The sequence below is a fragment of the Pteropus vampyrus genome, unplaced genomic scaffold (assembly GCF_000151845.1).
Source record: "Pteropus vampyrus isolate Shadow unplaced genomic scaffold, Pvam_2.0 Scaffold498, whole genome shotgun sequence".
NCBI lineage: Eukaryota > Metazoa > Chordata > Mammalia > Chiroptera > Pteropodidae > Pteropus > Pteropus vampyrus.
The window spans coordinates 394,189-413,037 of NW_011889279.1; the positions used below are offsets into that span (position 1 = coordinate 394,189).

An 18,849-nucleotide genomic window follows, 5' to 3' on the forward strand; every position below is an offset into this window, starting at 1 on the left:
TTGGAGAATTAAGAGACTTTGTCATTCATACGTTGCCCAGGATCCATTCATTAAGCTGACTTACTTTCCCTCCTAGATGAAAACTGAGTAAATGTGGAGTTTGATGAAGGAAGAGGAGGGAAGGTATATGAAGCACCCAAGCAGAGAAAGAGTCTCGATACAGCTGGTGCTGTTGTAGAGAGTAGACGAGAGTCAGTGTTGGCACAGACTAGACTTCAGGGGATGGGATCAGGTGCTCCTAGTATTTAGAAAAACTAATCCCTTCCTTCCTCTACACTGCCTTGTCTTTTGCTCCTAGAACCTATATCATTAGTAGAGCAGCTAATCTATCAATTTTTTTCTAAATTATAACTTAAATAGATTTTCTGGACTAGCCTGGATCTTCCTACCCACCTTCATTGTATATGAGCGAATACATTTCTAATAGTTAAAGATGAACTTGTAAAACCAAACCTGGTCTTAATTGTTACTTGGAGGATATCTAAAATTTCTAATAGCTTAATATGTTCAAATCCCAAATGACCGAAATGAGTTTCTTGTGTTTCCTCTGCATATTTTTGTTATAACTGAATGACAAAAGTTTAAATGCATTTAAATAAAGATTAGAAAACATAATCAATTCCAGTGAAACTACATTTGATTAGCAAGTAAACTTTATAAGTATTGATTTACTATAAGATGAGGCACTTATCTCAGTGCAACTTGGGGTTTACATGAACAAGCAGGAAAGATCCATTTATAACCAGAGCCTTTTATGATCCTTATGTGCTGTCGATGCTGCTGTATTGAATAATGTACACTGAAACTCATAATTAAGTGCCTTACCCCAAACCAAGTTCCAGGAAGATTAAAGGTTCAATATTTTAAAACAAAGTAAGCAAACAAAGAAAGAAAAATGAATTAAAGATTTATTAAACTTGGGAGGGGGAGGAAAATTAAAAGTTTATAACTCTTGTAGAAATCACCTAATATAAAAGGTACACAGACATTATAAAAATGCAAAACACCTATATATTTTAAAGTAATAATATATGGCAAGCAAATTATAAAAACAGCTTTAGCAAATATTACTTTATACAAAGGCAAAGGGTAATTATCTTTATTATATAGAAAATCTAAGCCAAATACATACACACACATAAATATACTCTTCAACTATTAGGATTGAGAAAATGCTTGGAGAAATACAATTAGGAAAAATGGTCAACATCATTAGATATTAAGTAACTTCAAAGGAAAACAAAAATACATGCTATTTACTCATCACATTCCTAAATTTTGCTTGTTTTAACAACTTTTTTACAATAATGCTCTCTGTTCCTGGAGATACAGGAAATAAAGTCTTCTCTTCAGTAATGGAGCATTAAACTGCTGTGCCAAGCCATTGGGAAAGTAAGTTGATAACATGAATCAATACGGTCATATTCCCTAAATGCACTGGTTTTCTTTTTTAAACAACACTTAAAAAAATATGGGGGATCGTTTTATGAACTATATAGATGTCTAACCAATGTACTGTGTACTCGAAACTAATTTAGATAAATAAATTTTAAAAATATTCCTAGATATAAAACAACCTTCATATATTCATCATGATGTTCTTCCTAAAAGTGAAAAATGCTAAACAACTTAAGTGTTCAACAGCAAAGGAAGTATTAAGTAAATTTTAATACAATCATTGCATCTGATATCATAAGGCCTAAAAGTGAAGTTTTTGGTGACCATGTATGAAAAAATATATTCTGTGTGATTTCTATATAGTTAACTCTGTGTGGGAACATTCTGGAAAGAAACTCACTCAAGCGCTAATAGTGGTTGTCTTTGTGCTACTTGGAGAGACAAGAAGGATGTGAGGTGGTCAAAAATGTGAGATCTGAATCCAAATTGCCTGGCTTTAAATCTGGACTGTCACTTGAATAGCTATTTGACTTTGATATTGACGAGCTATTGGAACTAGACAAGTTTTAAGTTCACTATGATTAGATTTCTCTATCAGTAAATTAGTGGTAAAATAGTTCCTGAAGTTTCATGAGGATTAAATTTACTAACACAGGAAAAGCACCGCCAACAATACCTGGCATATACTAAGACCTCAGTAAGCATTAGCTATTTGCTATTTAAGTGGTAGAACCAATATGGGCAGACTTTGCCTATACTTTTCTGCACTTTCCAAATCAACTTTTCTGTCTTGAACATATTATTGTTATATTAGAAAAAAGCAATAAATATTTTCCTGAAAACTGGATTAGCTAGATTTTCTAGTCACATCAATTTAAACTCTTAATTGAAATGTCACAATATTTAATCAAAGAATAAATACTTCTTGGTTGCTGAGACCCAAGAGTTGAAATTGGAGTTGCAGTGACAATTGAAGTGAACTTTGTGTCACATTTCATAAGAGAAGAACCCCATTTCATAAGAAGTTAGGATGGTTCAGTTTTCTTAAAGGACTGCTTGCATCCTTTGGAAAAACCTGTGCCTACCCAGTATTGTCTCTCCCTCCCCCAAACTCTAGCTTTTAGATAACTCAGTACTTCTCCTGTAACATACATTTTAGTAATAGCTGGGCAAAAAAAAAAAAAAAAAGAAAATATTTGCAATAATGGAACAAGTAAATTTTCTTGAGCAAAGAAAGTAAATTAGGGAAAGAGGAGAGGGAGTAAATTTATTCAATATCTTTGTTAACTTCCAAACATTTCAAAAGTATCATGCATAATTTGATTATACATGTAAAGGTATCATTTAAAGATATAGATCTCAAAGTTCCAGGAGCAGAAGGAGAATTAAGGGGGAAATTACTTTCTCTTTCCCCTAATTTTCCCTAAATTTTCAGGGAAAATTTTTGGAAAAAAGTCTCTGCTCATTTTGCAGTCTTCTCTTGCCAGCAAATAATAAGTCTGTACAATGCAGTTACCACGGCGACATCAAGATCATGTAGACGGAAAGTGTGGTGTACAGGCAGGGAGGTGATGTAAATGGATTAACAATGTGAACAAGAGGAGTTTTTTTTAATTGGAAAAAAAATAAATTTATACTACTCTTTATAAGTGGTTATGCTAGCCATTCTAGCATCTGTTATTACAAAGGAACCCCATTATAATAAGGCTTTTATTTTTTTATATTGCCTTGTTCATGGATACATGATTTGTCTCCTAGTTATGCCCCTATCTTTGTAACTCTGTACTGAGCCATGTCGAAATTGGTTCCACTGCATTTAAGTTAGACAAAGAAATTTTTCATTTGCTAAAGCCAGGAAAATTTTTTCTGTGAGTTCCGCTTGAAGCCCTGGATTCAGCCAGACTCTGCCAGACTAGGACTAGGCACACTAAGAAAAGATAGGCACACTCCTTTCTCTTAAAGCAGCACAAATATTTGCTGCTTAAATAAATTTACTCTTGTCAAACAGGCATGATCACCCGCCAAATGCTTGTTCATTTTTCTAGGATTATTGCTTCAGTTTCAAAAAAGACTTAATTTTTCTTTTTTTCTTTTTGTTTGTTTTCCCTTCAGGTACAATCCTCGGATTTGCCCTCCGACCATACAAAATGACCTATCGGGAAGTCAAGTACTTCTCCTTCCCTGGGGAGCTTCTGATGAGGATGTTACAGATGCTGGTGTTACCGCTTATCATCTCCAGTCTTGTCACAGGTACCTTAGGCAGTTTTGTTAAAAGTGTGCTTATTACAAAAGATCGCTTAGAAAAATAAATGCTTTAGGTTTCTGCTGGATGCATGCTCTGTTCTAGACCAAAAAAAAAAAAAAAATCCCTTCAAAATGATGGAAAGGAGGCTTTAGTAATGCATGAATGATTATAACTCGTATTTACCAATCACAAGAGGAAATGGATTTAAACAACCACGTAATTTAGTCTGCCTCACTTCGAAAGAGGCGCCCTGCTAAACACTACACAACCAGCCTTCTCTGACCACAGCGATACAGTTGACAACAGCGTACAACAGGTCTGTTTTCTCACCCTCTTATCCCACCCAGATAACATCTGGTTGGACAGCCTATTAGCTATTGATGCAAGAATGCTTGTTCTCAGAGCCACCAGGACTTGAGCGGGAGCCTTCTTGGAAGCCTCATCAAGAGGTAATGCCCACAACACACTCACCAACTCTGATGCCACCAACACTTTATCTTTTCTTGGTGAACCCGCATGATTTCATTCCTTCTCCAGTTGTCCCCCACCCCCATTACCTTTCACAATGGTGGGAGAATGGGGAGGGGGTGGGATATTTCCCCATCCAGATATTTTGTCAGTTGACACTTGGATTTTCAACAAATGGAAGCTTTGCAGGATAGGATTCTATTTTCTATGCCAGCGAGATAACAATTTACTCCTGCATGGGAAATGGTTAGAGTCATTTGTATGTGCGATTGGTGAATACAAACGGAGACAAGAAGTTGCATAAAACTGTTTCTGTACATTCCTTCCTGCCCACTCTTCTCTTTCCCCACAGCACATCTCTGACTTGGAGAAGCAATGTCCATAGACACTGCCCCAGCAGGATGGTTTCTGGGTTTATAGCTAAAGCCCAGAACTCAGGTATTACTGACCCTGTTCTCTTTTCCACCCTTGGCTCACTGTCTCCCCTTAGGCAATTCACTCCACCTATGTGAGCCGGCTCTGAACATCTTTTCCTCTTTTATTTTGTTCTCAAGGATATTTATAATCTCCTTTCAAGGTCTCTGTGTAATAAGAACTTCATTGTACAACTCAAAAGTCATGGGGCAAGATTCTAAGTCCTACATGCCTTAGGGGACTGGCTATTACTTGGACAGAAATTATGTCAGATTTTTCCTCAATGCTTGGCAGATCTCTGCTGGCGTCCACTTGTCCAGGTCTTTAAACAAGTGATTGCATGTACAGGAAGTGCCCCGTTGGAGGAAGAAAAGCCCATAAAACAATCATGCAGACAGGATGATTCGGGGCACTTGTTTTTGAAACTGGCCTGGCTCCTTGCTGACCAGGGATAATCATTTTAACCTCAATTCTTATCACAGAAGCTAGATCAATGCTGATGTGAGGGCTCAACCTCATTTTATTATCCATGTGCTATCACTTTTCTGGGAAACGAGTTCTTTGCAGTGAGCATGTAGAGGCCAGAACTCATATCTACCATTTTATTTAGTGGAGCAGGGAGTCCCTCTTCACTGTTCCTACTGGCTGGCGTCTGAATTGAGTACCTGCAGTTTCCCTGGATGCAAAGGGGTCCTGGATTTCTTTATACTATCTCTTCAAGTGTTTAGAGGTTTCTGCTTTCTGGTAATTATGTTAAAAACCCACCATGTTACCCTTTATAAGTGGAAAGCCCTTGTTAGGTACAATTTGAGAAAATATTACTAGTAACTTTAGTTGTAACCTTAGCTGACAGTTACCTTGAAGTGGAATTTCCTGGTATTTTCTAATACTTAATACATCAACTTTATTGAAGAAATAAGAGCTTTTATTGAGTAATTTTTCAGGGAAAGAAAAAAACTATGACACAGTCCTTTTTTGCATGGTTAAAAGGAAATTCATAGGTAAATCTTGGAGAAATCATCAACATTTATAATATCATTAAAGAGAAAAGAGTTATAAGCTGTAAGCAACCAATATAAATGGAACTTTTAAAATGTAACCTAATTGCAAGTGTGAATGCTGTTACTTGGGACCTTTAAGAGAGTGTCACCTCTTTTTCAGGATTGTGTTAAGACAAGGGACATAATTATTTGTTTGCCAAAGATCTTTTTAAGGTGTTAATCTCAAACAAGTAATTCCCAAGCTACACAGCAATTTAAATACTTATAATTAATTGGAATGAATGATTGATTCAATAAGAATTTCCATCAGCATTTTAGTACAATGATTCTAAACCAAAGTGGGGTAGGACCCAGTGAGAATGAGAAGTACAGGATATTCCTCCAAGTACACACACCCCTGTGTGTATTGGGAGATGTTACTGGAGAACATGTTGCCTAGGGAGGGAACTAAGTCAGGGTTCACTATTTTAGAATAGAAAAGCAAACTCAAATGCCTCCAGTAGCCAAGCAGGTGACCTATATATATGAAACTGCCATTTCAGGCTACCGTTTGTTTTCCTACTTTGATACAATCATGGGTACAGAGAAATACTTCTCTTCAACAGATAAAATACCATGGCCAAGTGTGAAGTTAAGTGCAAAGTGACTCAGCTACAGAAGAGTGTAGACAAATGGAGGCAAGGAGGCTATTGTGACCTGAAAGGTATCAGCTCCAGCCAATTGTTTCCATGTGTCACCAAGGCCCAAATCTTCTAATTTTTCAAGAGAATTCAAAAAAATCTAAAAAGTTTTAAGAGCCTCGAGATTTTTATATGTTTGTTCAGTTAACAGAACGTAACAGTGCAAGCCAAACAAAGCACATTTGCAGGCCCAATGCAACCCTCGGGCTACCAATATCAGAACTCAAGTTTGAGCATCAGTGCTATAAATGATAAGAAATGCACTGATCAACTTGTGTACCCATCGGACTAGCACTAGGTTTCATGTGTTACCTTATTCCACTGTTGACAGTTCCATGCCAAAGCTTATTCAACATGGAATCAGCTCCTAAATATCATGTTTGTTGCACACTAAACAAATAGCTATTGGAAAACCCTCCTCTCCATTTTCTGGGTATCACCACATTGTGTCATAGCTGTGCTGGTCTTTTCTGCACCCAACAGGAGCACCAGAATAAGAACTTAGAGGCCATGCTCCCATAGAAAGTATTTCCCAGTGGGAAAATGCTGACAGACTTAGTGCTCTAAAGTTCAAAAGTCCCAGGGTCTGTGCAGACAGAAATTGAAATGCATAAAACCCGTATTGCTTTTCTTGGATTAGGCATTTTCTTTTAAAAGATCCTATAAATTTAATTGTCCTAAAGTCACATTTAAATCTAAGTTTGTCGTACTTGAAACAGCAGTGTTTCTGAGTTGTGCCTAAAAAGCCGCTGCAAACCATGTTCTCTTTTTCTTTAACTTTAAATTCCAATCTTTATAAACATCCTTGGTGTGTATTAGTATTCTAGATGTTGCCAACGAGATGCTGAGAGAAAGCCTAATGGCTAGATTTGTACTCAAGTATTGTTTTTTTTTTTTGAACAAGAAGAATATGTCTGTGCCAACACACCAGAAAATAAAATAAGGGTTTGGCACCAATTTCTGTTGATTTGGTCAGGATAGACAGCCAAACTAGATATTTCTTACCAAAAATTATAAGTTGGTTTGGCTGGCTTAGCCTGATTAAATTTACTAGATAATAATTAAACTCCATTTCAGGTTGTGCTATGTAGACATAATTATCATTTCCTTTTTACTTCTGAATCTTTTCAAAAACTAGTGCTTTCTTCTTTTCTCATTCTAAGTATTCACTCCTTATTTTCTCATTCTAAGTATTCACTCCTCCTCAAAAACTAGTGCTTTCTTCTTTTCTCATTCTAAGTAATCACTTACCTAAAAAGAAATCTTTCCTGTCTCCAATTTTCTGGAAGGGAGGATACAGGGGAATCACTTTTGACAAACAATCACTGTGGAGTTGGGCAAATTATAAGTAAAAGGTTGGTGAGGGAGTATCAACAGCAACAGTAAAAGTACCAGCAATGTCTGGGACCTATGGTAGGGCATACTGGAGGAAGGATTAAAAAATACACGATATTTATCTTTTAACATTCATTCATTTATTCATATTTTAACAGCTATTTTTTGAGCTCTTGCTATCTCAGATACTGAGCTAGGCCCAGAGGATACATGAATGAATACAAAGGTATAATCCCCAAGAAGACGTATGTTGGGCTCAGAGGGGGACTCTTCTTTCCATTTTTTAAATCATACAATATATGTAAGCAAATTCCAATTTCAACTATAAGGAAGCAAGTATGGTCCTGTGTACTCCCAGCAAGAAAGAGACGATTTGATTGATTTTAAGAACATGATCCCAAATTTGATTTGTTCGAGCCACGGCATCACCATCATTTACTGCAAATGTTCTTTAAATCAACATACTCTCCTTCCAATTCCTCAAATCAAATAGATACTTATCTTGTGAAGGAGATAATAAATCACAACATAATAAAAGTCTAGATTAATACTATTGCCTGCCACATTCATTTAAAAAGAGGGAGGGATGCAAATGTTAAAGAGGTGTTAAGTACACATGAGCACCGAGCACCTAAGTAAGACTTTGTCTTACCTGTAATCACTACATGATTTAAAATTAAGGAGAGGTTTCTGTACCAAAAGAATAAGTAAATACTACTGTATTTACTCTGATTTGGGAAACACTGATCTAGTCCAATCATCCCTTTAATATCCCTTTCAAATCATTGTCCAGCTTCTGCCTAAACATCTCTAAGGACAGATCTTTAGAACCCATTTGTTCTTGGAAAACTTTAACAGTTCTTTTTTTGCATCTAGAATGAAGCATGCACACACACACACACACACACACACACACACACACACACACACACACACACATCAAACAAAACAAAATACCTGCCTGCCTGTAGTCCCTCCTTCATAAGACAAGCTCCATGATATGTGTCATATATTCCTTAGGCAGCTTCCTCCCAAATTTATAGACCAATGAATTCAATGGAATGTGGGACTTAATTATAGGTCAAGCCACCAAGCTTCAATCACCAGCAAGGGGCTCTCTTATCTGAGGAAATAAAAGTAGAGACAATAAATGTACCTCAAAGTATGACCCTTGGCTTTGGAGAAATGACAGTTGCAATAAGAGTGATCTCAAATTTTGTCATTTTATTTAATGGAAGAGGGCAAAAAATGCACTAGACAATTCTTAATCCTTGGACATGTCAAGGATTTGTTAAGGACTTGCAAAAATGAGAGAAATCACTTAAGAGAAATTTAATATTTTTAACTATTTATTGTCATTTCTCTGGGGTATAGCTGAGGCCTATTTGAAACACTACAAACACTTATGTACAAGAAAAAGGACTGTAGATTTATCCTGTTTCCCTGATGTATACTTTTTATTGAAGAAAAAAATATCTATCTTAGGTGGGGAGGAGTTTCTTTGGGCCTCCCTTTCATTCTCTGTAAAATGAAGGTGATGATGGTACCTATGTCATGGCATTTTGTGGATTTATACTTGATACAGTATCTGCTCAATTAGTGGTAGCTACTGGCAATGAGTAGTGGCAGTAAGACTTGTCCTGGTAGTCCACATTGTGTAAATGATCATTCTAGAGCAAGAAAAGAGAGCTCAGTTCAGGGACAGGTAACGTGCTCAGTCGAGCTCCAGATTCCATGTGTCTCATTTGTCTGTGATCCTTGCAGCAATCACTTTTCTATTTAAGGGTAAATTAAAGAAACCATGAAGTTAATCAAATAACAACATAGGAGCCAGAGAGAATTCCTTCCTCTCAACTGAAGGGGATTGGTTTCTGCCCTGCAGCATGAGATGTGATTACCTTATGACAGCTGCATAATTCTAAATATTATCATTTGTTATACAACTCCCTAGTCTTTCCTGAGAAACTCCAGGCCCAGTGTGTGGCACCCTGGAATCCATTCAGCAGCAAATTCCACACTCTGCTTACATGCTGTGAGCAGATCTTTCCAGCTAACCAAAACTTTAGACAAACTGAGTCTCTGTCTCAACATGTGGACACCCATCATTGCAGCCTGGAAATCAGCCAGAAAGAAGTTTTAACCCAGCTCATTTGAAGCCAACAGGATGGTTTCACTTTATTTTCTTTCTAGGGCTGTTCAGAAACATTGGAAGCAAGGCCAAGTACTGTCCATCCAGGGAGAGAGGTTGTAGGATGTAATGGGAGACCCATCTAAGGGGTAATGGCTTTTTGCATTATATGCAAAAGATATCTTGGTGATTAAATGCATTTCTTACTTATTTATACTTATTTTTTTAGTAGATTTGGACTTTGGTAAGATGTGCACAAAGTCTTTTAAGTCTAGCTGTCCCATACTTCCATGTTCTTGTCAAGATGGTGGAGTTGGTAAATGCTGTGACCATGACCTCCTCCCATAACCGCATCAAAATATACAACTAAATTATAGAAAAATCAACCTGAAGAACCATCTGAAAACTAGCTGAACAGAAGTCCTATAACTAAGGATATAAAGAAGAAAATGCATAGAGACTGATAGGAGGGGTAGAGACTCAAACATACTAATCCCACACCCACATGTAGCAGTCGAGAATTGGGAGGGATACCTCAGACACAGAGATCCCCTCTGAGGAGTGAGGGGTCTCAGTCTTACACTGGGCTTTCCTGCCCAGAGCACCAATGCCAGGAAGAGAAGCCTCCACAACATCTGGCTATGAAAATGAGCAGGGAGTCCAGTTCATCCAAGTGAGACAGAAGGCTACTGGAAAGCCAGGCATCCTCTTAAAAGGCCCAAGCACAGACTCACTCGCTTGCAGGCACTCACCCTGGGCACTGGCAGACAGACAGTAGCTCGGCAGGCACCAGAGACATACAGTGAGAAATTGAGTTTTGTGACTTCAGGACAACAGCTAAAGGGACAGCTGCCATTGTCTCTATATTGGACCCTCCTCTCAAATAGCTAAAGCTGAATTTGCATTAGCCTGGTGAAATCCACTTGCTCCACCCTGATGATCCCTGAGACTGTGCCCCACCCAACTTATGCCCCACTGGAGCCTCTTTCAAGGGCAGGCAATTGGCCTTGGCCCACACTGCAGTCTTCCTTAAAAAATTCCTAAAGCACTGCAGGCCCCAGGCAGACGACAGATGGCCTACATGTGCCCTGTGCCTTTTGCTGAGTGGCCATAGGCTCAACACTGGTGCCAAATCTAAATCTATATTAATCTGGTGAATACCACTTGCCTCACCATGGTGGCTCCCTAAGATGCTGCCTCACCCAACTCATGTATCACTAGGGGCTCTTTTAGTGACTGAGCCTTACAGGCAGTTGGCAGGCAGTGACAAGCCTGGTATTGGTGGCAGCTGGCACTGGTTCACAGTATGTACTCTCCCATGCACCTCCAGGTCCAACATAGGCAGCTACCAACTGCAGATTGCTTTGTAGCTTCTACCAGGTAGCCTGCCAGCCAGTCACAAGCAGCAGCTGACCTTGGCTTGCACCAGAGCCCCTTGCAAGAGGTCCCAGAATTAATACATCCAGTGGTCACCTTTAGACCACAACAGAGCACTACCTGATTATCTCTACACATGGCACACCCAATGGGTCATCTCAACAGGCACCAGACCCCACTAGGGCAAATCCTATTCCATGAGGTCAGCTCCTGCACAGCAGCTTGTATGCTGTGGTTACAGCCAATCCTCACAGCAGTCAGCCTGAGGGTCAAATCCAACCACTGATGTACCAGTCAAGGCTCAACTACAACAGGAGAGCACACACAATGCACACAAGGGACACTTCTGGGAAACTCAGCTCAGGTGATCAGGGAGATTGCACCACTGGGCCCCGCAGGACACCTACTACATAAGACTACCCTGCCAAGACATAGCAGATCCACCTGATATATAGCAACAAAAACAGAGAGGCAGCCAAAATGAGGAGACAAAGAAACATGTCACAAATAAAAGAACAGGAGAAAACTCCAGAAAAAGAACTAAACGAAATGGAGGCAAGCAATCTACTAGATACAGTGTTCAAAACATTGGTTATAAGGCTACTCAAGGAACTTAGTGAGAACTTCAACGAAGAGATAGTATAATAAGAGTGTAAAAACCATGGTAAGGAACCAATCAGAAATGAAGAATACAATAACTGAAGTGAAGAATACACTAGAAGAAATCAACAGCAGATTGGATAAAGCAGAGGATTAAATCAGTGATTTGGAAGATAAGGTAGCAGAAAACACCAATCAAACAGCAACAAGACAAAAAGAATTTTTAAAAATGAGAGTTTAAGAGATCTCTGGGACAATGTCAAGTGTAACAACATTCACATCATAGGGTGGGGTACCAGAAGGAGAAGAGAAAGAATAAGAGATTGAGAATCTATGAAGACATAATGACTGAAAACTTCCCTAACCTGGTGAGGGAAATGGACATACAAGTCCAGAAAGCACATAGAGTCTCAAACAAGATGAATCCAAAGAGGCCCACACCAAGACACATTATAATTAAAACTGCAAAAGTTAAAGACAAAGAGGGAATCTTAAAAGCAGCAGGAGTCATAGGAGAGGACTTTAACACCCCATTGACATCAATGGATAGATCTTCCACGCAGAGAATCAACAAGGAAACAGCAGTCTTAAATGACATATTAGACCAGATGGATTTAATTGACATTTTTAGAGCATTTCACCCCAAAGCAGCAGAAAATATATTCTTTTCAAGTTCACATGGAGCATTTTCCAGGATAAAACATGTGGTAGGCCACAAAATAAGTCTCAATAAATTTAAAAAGATTGAAATTATATCAAACGTATTCTCCAACCACAATGGTATAAAACTAGAAATCAATTGCAAGAAAAAAAACTGAAAAACACACAAACATATGGAGGCTAATAACATGCTACTAAACAATAAATGAGTTAACAATGAGATCCAGGAAGAAAGCCAAAGATATCTTGAGACAAATGAAAACACAATGACCCCAAATCTATGGGACACAACAAAAACAGCCCTAAGAGGGACATTTATAGCAATACAGGCCTATCTCAAGAAACAAGAAAAATTTTAAATAAACCATCTAGCTTTACACTTAAAGGAACTAGAAAAAGAACAACAAACAAAGCCCAGAGTAAAAAGAAGGAAATAATAAAGATCAGAGCAGAAATAAACACAAGAGTCTAAGAAAACAATACAAAAGATCAATGAAACCAAAAGCTAGTTCTTTGAAAAGATAAACAAAATTGACAAACCTTTAACCAGACTCATCAAGAGAAAAAGAGAGAAGACTCAAATAAATAAAATCAGAAATGGAAGAGGAAAAGTGACAACCGATACCACAAAAATACCAAGAATTATAAAAAAATACTATGAACAATTATTTGCCAAAATATTGGACAATCTGGAATTTCTAAATTCCTAAAAAAATACAACCTCTCAAGACTGAGTCAAGAAGAAACAGAAAATCCGAACTAACCAATCACTACTATCAAAACTGAATCAATGACCAAAAAACTCCCAAAAAACAAGTCTTTGACCAGATGGCTTCGCGGGTGAATTTTACTAAACATTCAAAGAATTAACACCTAGCCTTCTAAACTATTCCAAAAAATGCAAGAGGAGAGAAGTCTTCCTAGCTCATTTTACGAGTTCACCATAATCCTATTCAAAAACAGACAAAGACATTGCAAAAGAAGAAAATTATAGGCCAATATTCCTGATGAACATAATGCAAAAACCCTCAAAAAATATTAGCAAACCCAATTCAGCAATACATAAAAAAGATCATACACCATGATCAAGTGGGATTTATTCCTGGGATGCAAAGTTGGTTCAATATCTGCAAATCAATTGATGTGATCACATAAAGAAAATAAAGTATAAAAATCATATGAGCATATCAATAGATGCAGAAAAAGCATTTGACAAAATCCAGCATCCATTTTTGATAAAAACTCTCAGCAAACTGGGAATAGAGGGAATACTTCAACATAATAAAGGCTATATATGACAAACCCACAGTTAACATACTCAGTAAGGAAAAACTAAAAGAATTTTCCTTAAGATCAGGAACAAGAAAAGGATGTTTACTTTCACCACTTTTATTCAGCATAGTATTGGAAGTTCTAGCCACAGCAATCAAAAACAGAAAAAGAAATAAAAGGCATCCAAATTGGAAAGAAAGATGTAAAACTATCATTGTTTGCAGATCACATGATTATATAGAGAACTCTAAAGTTTCCACTAAAAAAAAAAACTATTAGAACTTACAAACGAATTCAGTAAAGTAGCAGGATACAAAATTAACATATAGAAATTGGTTGCATTTTTATACACCAATAACTAACTCTCAGAAAAAGAAATTAAGAAAACAATTTCATTTACAATTGCATCAAAAAAAAAAATACCTAGTAATAATTTAACCAAGGAGATAAAAGACCTGTACTCAGAAAATTATAAGACATTGAAGATAGAAATTGAAGAAGACACAAATAAATGGAAGTACCTATCATATTCATGGATAGGAAGAATTAGCATTATTAAAATGTCCTAAGCAATCTATAGATTCAATGCAATTCCTATCAAAATACCAATGGCATTTTTCACAGAACTAAAACAAATAATCTTAAAAATTTATATGGAACCATGAAAGACCCTGAATAGCCAAAAAAAAAAAAAAAAACTTTGAGAAAGAAGAACAAAGTTGGAGATATCATGCTACCTGATATCAAACTATACTACAAGACTATAGTAATCAAAACTAATGATCCTGGCATAAAAATAGACACATAAATCAATAGAACGGAATAGAGAGTCTAAAAATAAAACCACATCTACATGATCAATTAATCTATGACAAAGGAGGTAAGCATATATAATGTCCTATATATGCTTAAATACCATTTATTGAATAGGACGTCTATTCAATAAATTGTATTGGGAAAACTGGAGAGATATATGCAAAAAAAATAAAACCAGACCACCTTCTTATACCATATACAAGAATAAACTCAAAATGGATTAAACTTAAATGTAAGACCCGAAACCATAAAAATCCTAGAAGAAAACATAGGCAGTAAATCTCTGACATTGTTCTTAGTTATATTTTTCTGATAGGGAAACAAGAAATAATAAACAAATGGGACTACACCAAACTAACTAAAAAGTTTTTGCACAGCAAAGGAAACTATCGACGAAATGAAAAGACAACTTACTGAATGAGAAGACGCTTGCCAATAAGTCCAATAAGGGATTAATATCCAAAATGTAAAAAAAAAACATACAACTTAACATCAAAAAACAATCCAATTAAAAATGGGCATAGGACCTGAATAGACATTTCTCCAAAGAGGACATACAGATGCCCAATAAACATAAAAAGATGCTCAGTGTCACTAATGAGCAGAGAAATGCAAATTAAAACCGCAATGAAATATCACCGCACACTTGCCAGAATGGCAATCATCAATAAGTCAACAAACAGCAAGTGCTGGTGCAGACATGGAAAAAAGCTGATTCCAAATTGGTGCAATCACTGTGGAAAACAATATGGAGATTTCTTTAGAAATTGAAAAGAGAACTACCTTATGACCCAGCAATTCTACTTCTGGGTATTTATCTGAAAAAATCCAAAATATTAATTTGAAAAGATATATGCCCGCTATGTTCATTGCAGCATAACAATAGCCAAGATATGAAAGCAAGCTAAGTACCCATCACTAGACAATTGGATAAAGAAGAGGTGGTACGTATATACAATGAAATATTTCTCAGCCATAAAAAAGGAACAGAATCTTACCATTTGCAACGATATGGATGGACCTAGAGAGTATTATGCTAAGTGAAGTAAATCAGACAGAGAAAGACAAATACCATATGATTTCACTTATATGTGGAATCTAAAGAACAAAAACAAACATAAATACAGAAACAGACTTATAGATACAGAGAAGAAAATTGATGATTGCCAGATGGTAGGAGGATCGGGGGGCTGGATGAAAATGGTGAAAGGATTAAGTACAAATTGGTAGTTACAAAATAGTCACAGGGATATAAAGTACAGCATAGGGAATGTAGTCAATAATATTGTAATAATATGTATAATGCCAGGTGGGTACTAGACTTATCCGGGGGACCATTTTGTAAATTATATAAATGTCTAACCACTAAGCTGCATACCCAAAATTAATATAAGACAATATCAAATGTCAACTGTAACTGAAAAAATTTTTTAGAAGAAATTTATACGTCCGAAAAATAAAAAAAAAATGAGTGTTTAAAAGTCTAGCTGTCCCAGAAAATGTCTACTTTGCCATTGCAGACAATTTCATTCGATAAGCATTTGTTGAGGTTTTTTATGGACTGGCTTCTTTTCTGGGGCCTGAGGATACCAAAATGAAGAAGACAAGGTCCCTGACCTCAAGGAGTTCAAAGTGTGGTTAAGAGATAGATTCGTGATCTAGAAAGCACAGGGTAATGGTGACTCAGGCAGGATGAGCCTAGTGGGGGAACAAAGTAAGGAACAGGCAATGCCACCCTTCCTCTTCCTGACTCTCCAGTTTTCAGGCTCTCTAGTCAGGAAACAACTCTATTAGCAGGCAAAGGAGTCTATTTGTTTGGCTGGTCTTTGTTTTTGTTTTTGTTTTTGTTTTTCGGTCCTGCCTTGTTTTCCTCACACCTGACTCTTTTACCATTAAATGCAGTAAGAGCCAGATGTGGGACTCTGAGAGGTTCCCAGCAAAAGTCATTGCTGAGAATGCAGCCTCACAGATGGTGAGTCAGAGAGAAGACACGCCTGACAGGATTTCAACCACAGAAACTTTCCCTTTCAGAGGGGAGCCGGGAGACCTGAGGCTCTCTGAGCCGGAAGGCATATAGAGGTAAAACTATAACCAGGAACTCAGGGCGGGAACACCTCTCCAGCACCCCTGGAAGATGGCCATCAACTGCCACCTGAACATTCCATTTGCAGATGGTCCAGACTATTGAGCTGAAGTCTGCCTCCTTTAAGGTCCACCCATGGTCCTAACTGCATCATGTGGAGCAATAGAGAAGGATGGTTTGTCAGATGGTCTCAGTAGGGCACTGAGCTCAGTCTAGGTGTCCCAATTCTTCTCATATGCCCAGTTCTTCTAGTCACTTCTACCCTGATTGCCCTCTCCTGCACCCTTTTGTGTTCCCAGAATTGAATCCAGTGTCCTAGATGTCACATACCTGACTAGGGACAGTGACCTTGACCCAACCCTCTGCTAATACCAGAGGGTTGTATAAGCTGCAGCAAATCATTGCCTCAGAGGAGTTCAGCCTGTGGTCACCTAATCCTTCCGAACTGAATGTTTATGGGGAAAAAATTTTTGGTAAAAAAGGAACATTTCTTGAGTTGAAAGATCAGAAACTGTAGGCTTAAGGCTCTGTGTAAGACGGAACTTTCCAAAAGGTTTTGGCCTGCACGAGTTGGGATTTCTTATCTATGAATTACAGCAGCTTCAATTTTACCTGTGGTTTTGATCGTTTGTGTTTGTAAGAAATTTTAGAAAGTTTCCTTAAAATTAAAAACAAAATTTAAAAGCTTCCTTTAAAATTAAATTTTTCTCTAAGAAAAATAAAATTTTTATCAATTTGATCATTCCTTTCAAACCATTGTTGGAATTGAAGTCCGTGGGAAGTGTTGGGAAGAGATGCTTTTCTTCTGTTGATATTACAATGGCTTCTTGGAAAGCGAATTACCTGATGAATTGACTAGAGATTTGTGCTTAAAGGCTGGAAGTGGTGGGTGGGACCTGGGTGACAGGGATGCTTCTGCATGAGACACTAACTTGTACACTTCTAATTTCTAGCATTCACATTATGAGAAATTGTACTGTCCCATTCAGATTAATTAAGCTACATGAGATGTACCACCCCCATCTCCTACCCATCTCAGAATTCTTCAATTAATTGGTCTGAAATGAGGCTTGGGAATTTTTTTTTTTATAGTTCTCCAGGTGACTTTACTGTGCACCCAGAGATGAGGACCATCACTTTGCAGTTTTTCTAGACTTGTTCTTTCGGATGTCACCACTTAGTTCAGATCCTTAATAGTTCAGATACCCTCTCTTCCAAGAAGTCTTCCCTGGCTTTCCCCTGGCCCCTACTAATACATACTCCCAGAGGAATAGCATTATTTATTCCATACGATTTTATTTAAAGTCATTTAAATAAAATGAATGCTGACTATGTGTATAAGTAAAACAACATAGAAATATACAAAGCAAACCACAAAAGTATTCCCATACATACACGGGGACACCAGTCTCTTGACGCTGATTTGACTGGACTTCTGCTAAGAGAACTGCTTACCCTGGGAATTATTGGGAACCTGCATTCCATTATAAAAGACTTCTTTGTGTCCCATAAAGCCAGGTAAAAAGATGGGGTTTCTACCAGCAGAAAGACAGAGAGATAAAGAAATAGAGAGACAGAAAGAGAGAAGTTTCTACAGCCAGACAAGGCTTTTTGTGACAATGCCTTAGATTGTATGTTTCTAGGGGTGAGTACGCTGTCTTTCCTGTGTTCCATGTATACTGGACATTTCATGAGAAGCAGAAAAGGGCTTTGGGGTGGTTGTATCCTCTGTTGGAGGGTTGATCTGCCAAAATGATCCAGCCAGTTTTGAGTCTGCATAGAATCTTGGTTCCCAAGTCTTATGTTTCTGCAAATTCTTTTTTTTTTTTTTTCAGACAAGATAAATTTCTTTTTAGCTTCTCCATGGAGAAGATCTTTGTCATAATCTCACCTCCCCAGGCTGCAAGCCAGTTCACCCATGATTGCCCTTGCTTTACTAACCTATTAACATCTACGCAGAGGTGTAACACTGTTTTCAAATGTTCGTTTCCTAGACTTCCTCATATGAGGAAAGGGGTTTTGCCAAATTTGTATTTGAAAAAAAAAACAAAAAAAAAATTGCTTGAGTTTGCATCTGAGTTTTCTTCAGAGGGAAGAAACTTCTCCTAAATTACTAAGGGGCTTTCTTTTCACAGGGCATTGGATTAAAGTTGGTTAGAACCTGAGCTCTGTAATTCTGGGGGCAAGTGAACAAGTCAGAAGGAACTGTTGGCTAATCTTTTAAGATGAGTTCTGTAGGAAGAGCAGTATAAATGTAGGTGTCTTAGATCTGGCCCATTAAAATGACATCCATATTACCAGGACTTGTCAATACTGTTGGGAAAAAAATCTCTATCTATATACAATCTTATTTGATCTGCAATATCCTTAAG

At 37.5% G+C, this 18,849-nt stretch overlaps 1 protein-coding gene across 2 annotated transcripts in view; it reads left to right on the forward strand.

Annotated features, from left to right (window-relative positions):
- Positions 1-18,849, forward strand: part of SLC1A3 (solute carrier family 1 member 3) — an 81,052-nt gene that overhangs the window by 17,117 nt on the left and 45,086 nt on the right. Inside the window, exon 3 of one of the 2 annotated variants that reach the window (XM_011382969.2) lies at positions 3,511-3,648. In XM_011382969.2, coding sequence (XP_011381271.1) covers positions 3,511-3,648 — 138 coding nt within the window. Of the gene's footprint in view, positions 1-3,510; positions 3,649-3,990; positions 4,093-18,849 lie in introns of those variants that run through there. The other variant, XM_023524832.1, reaches the window with a different exon arrangement.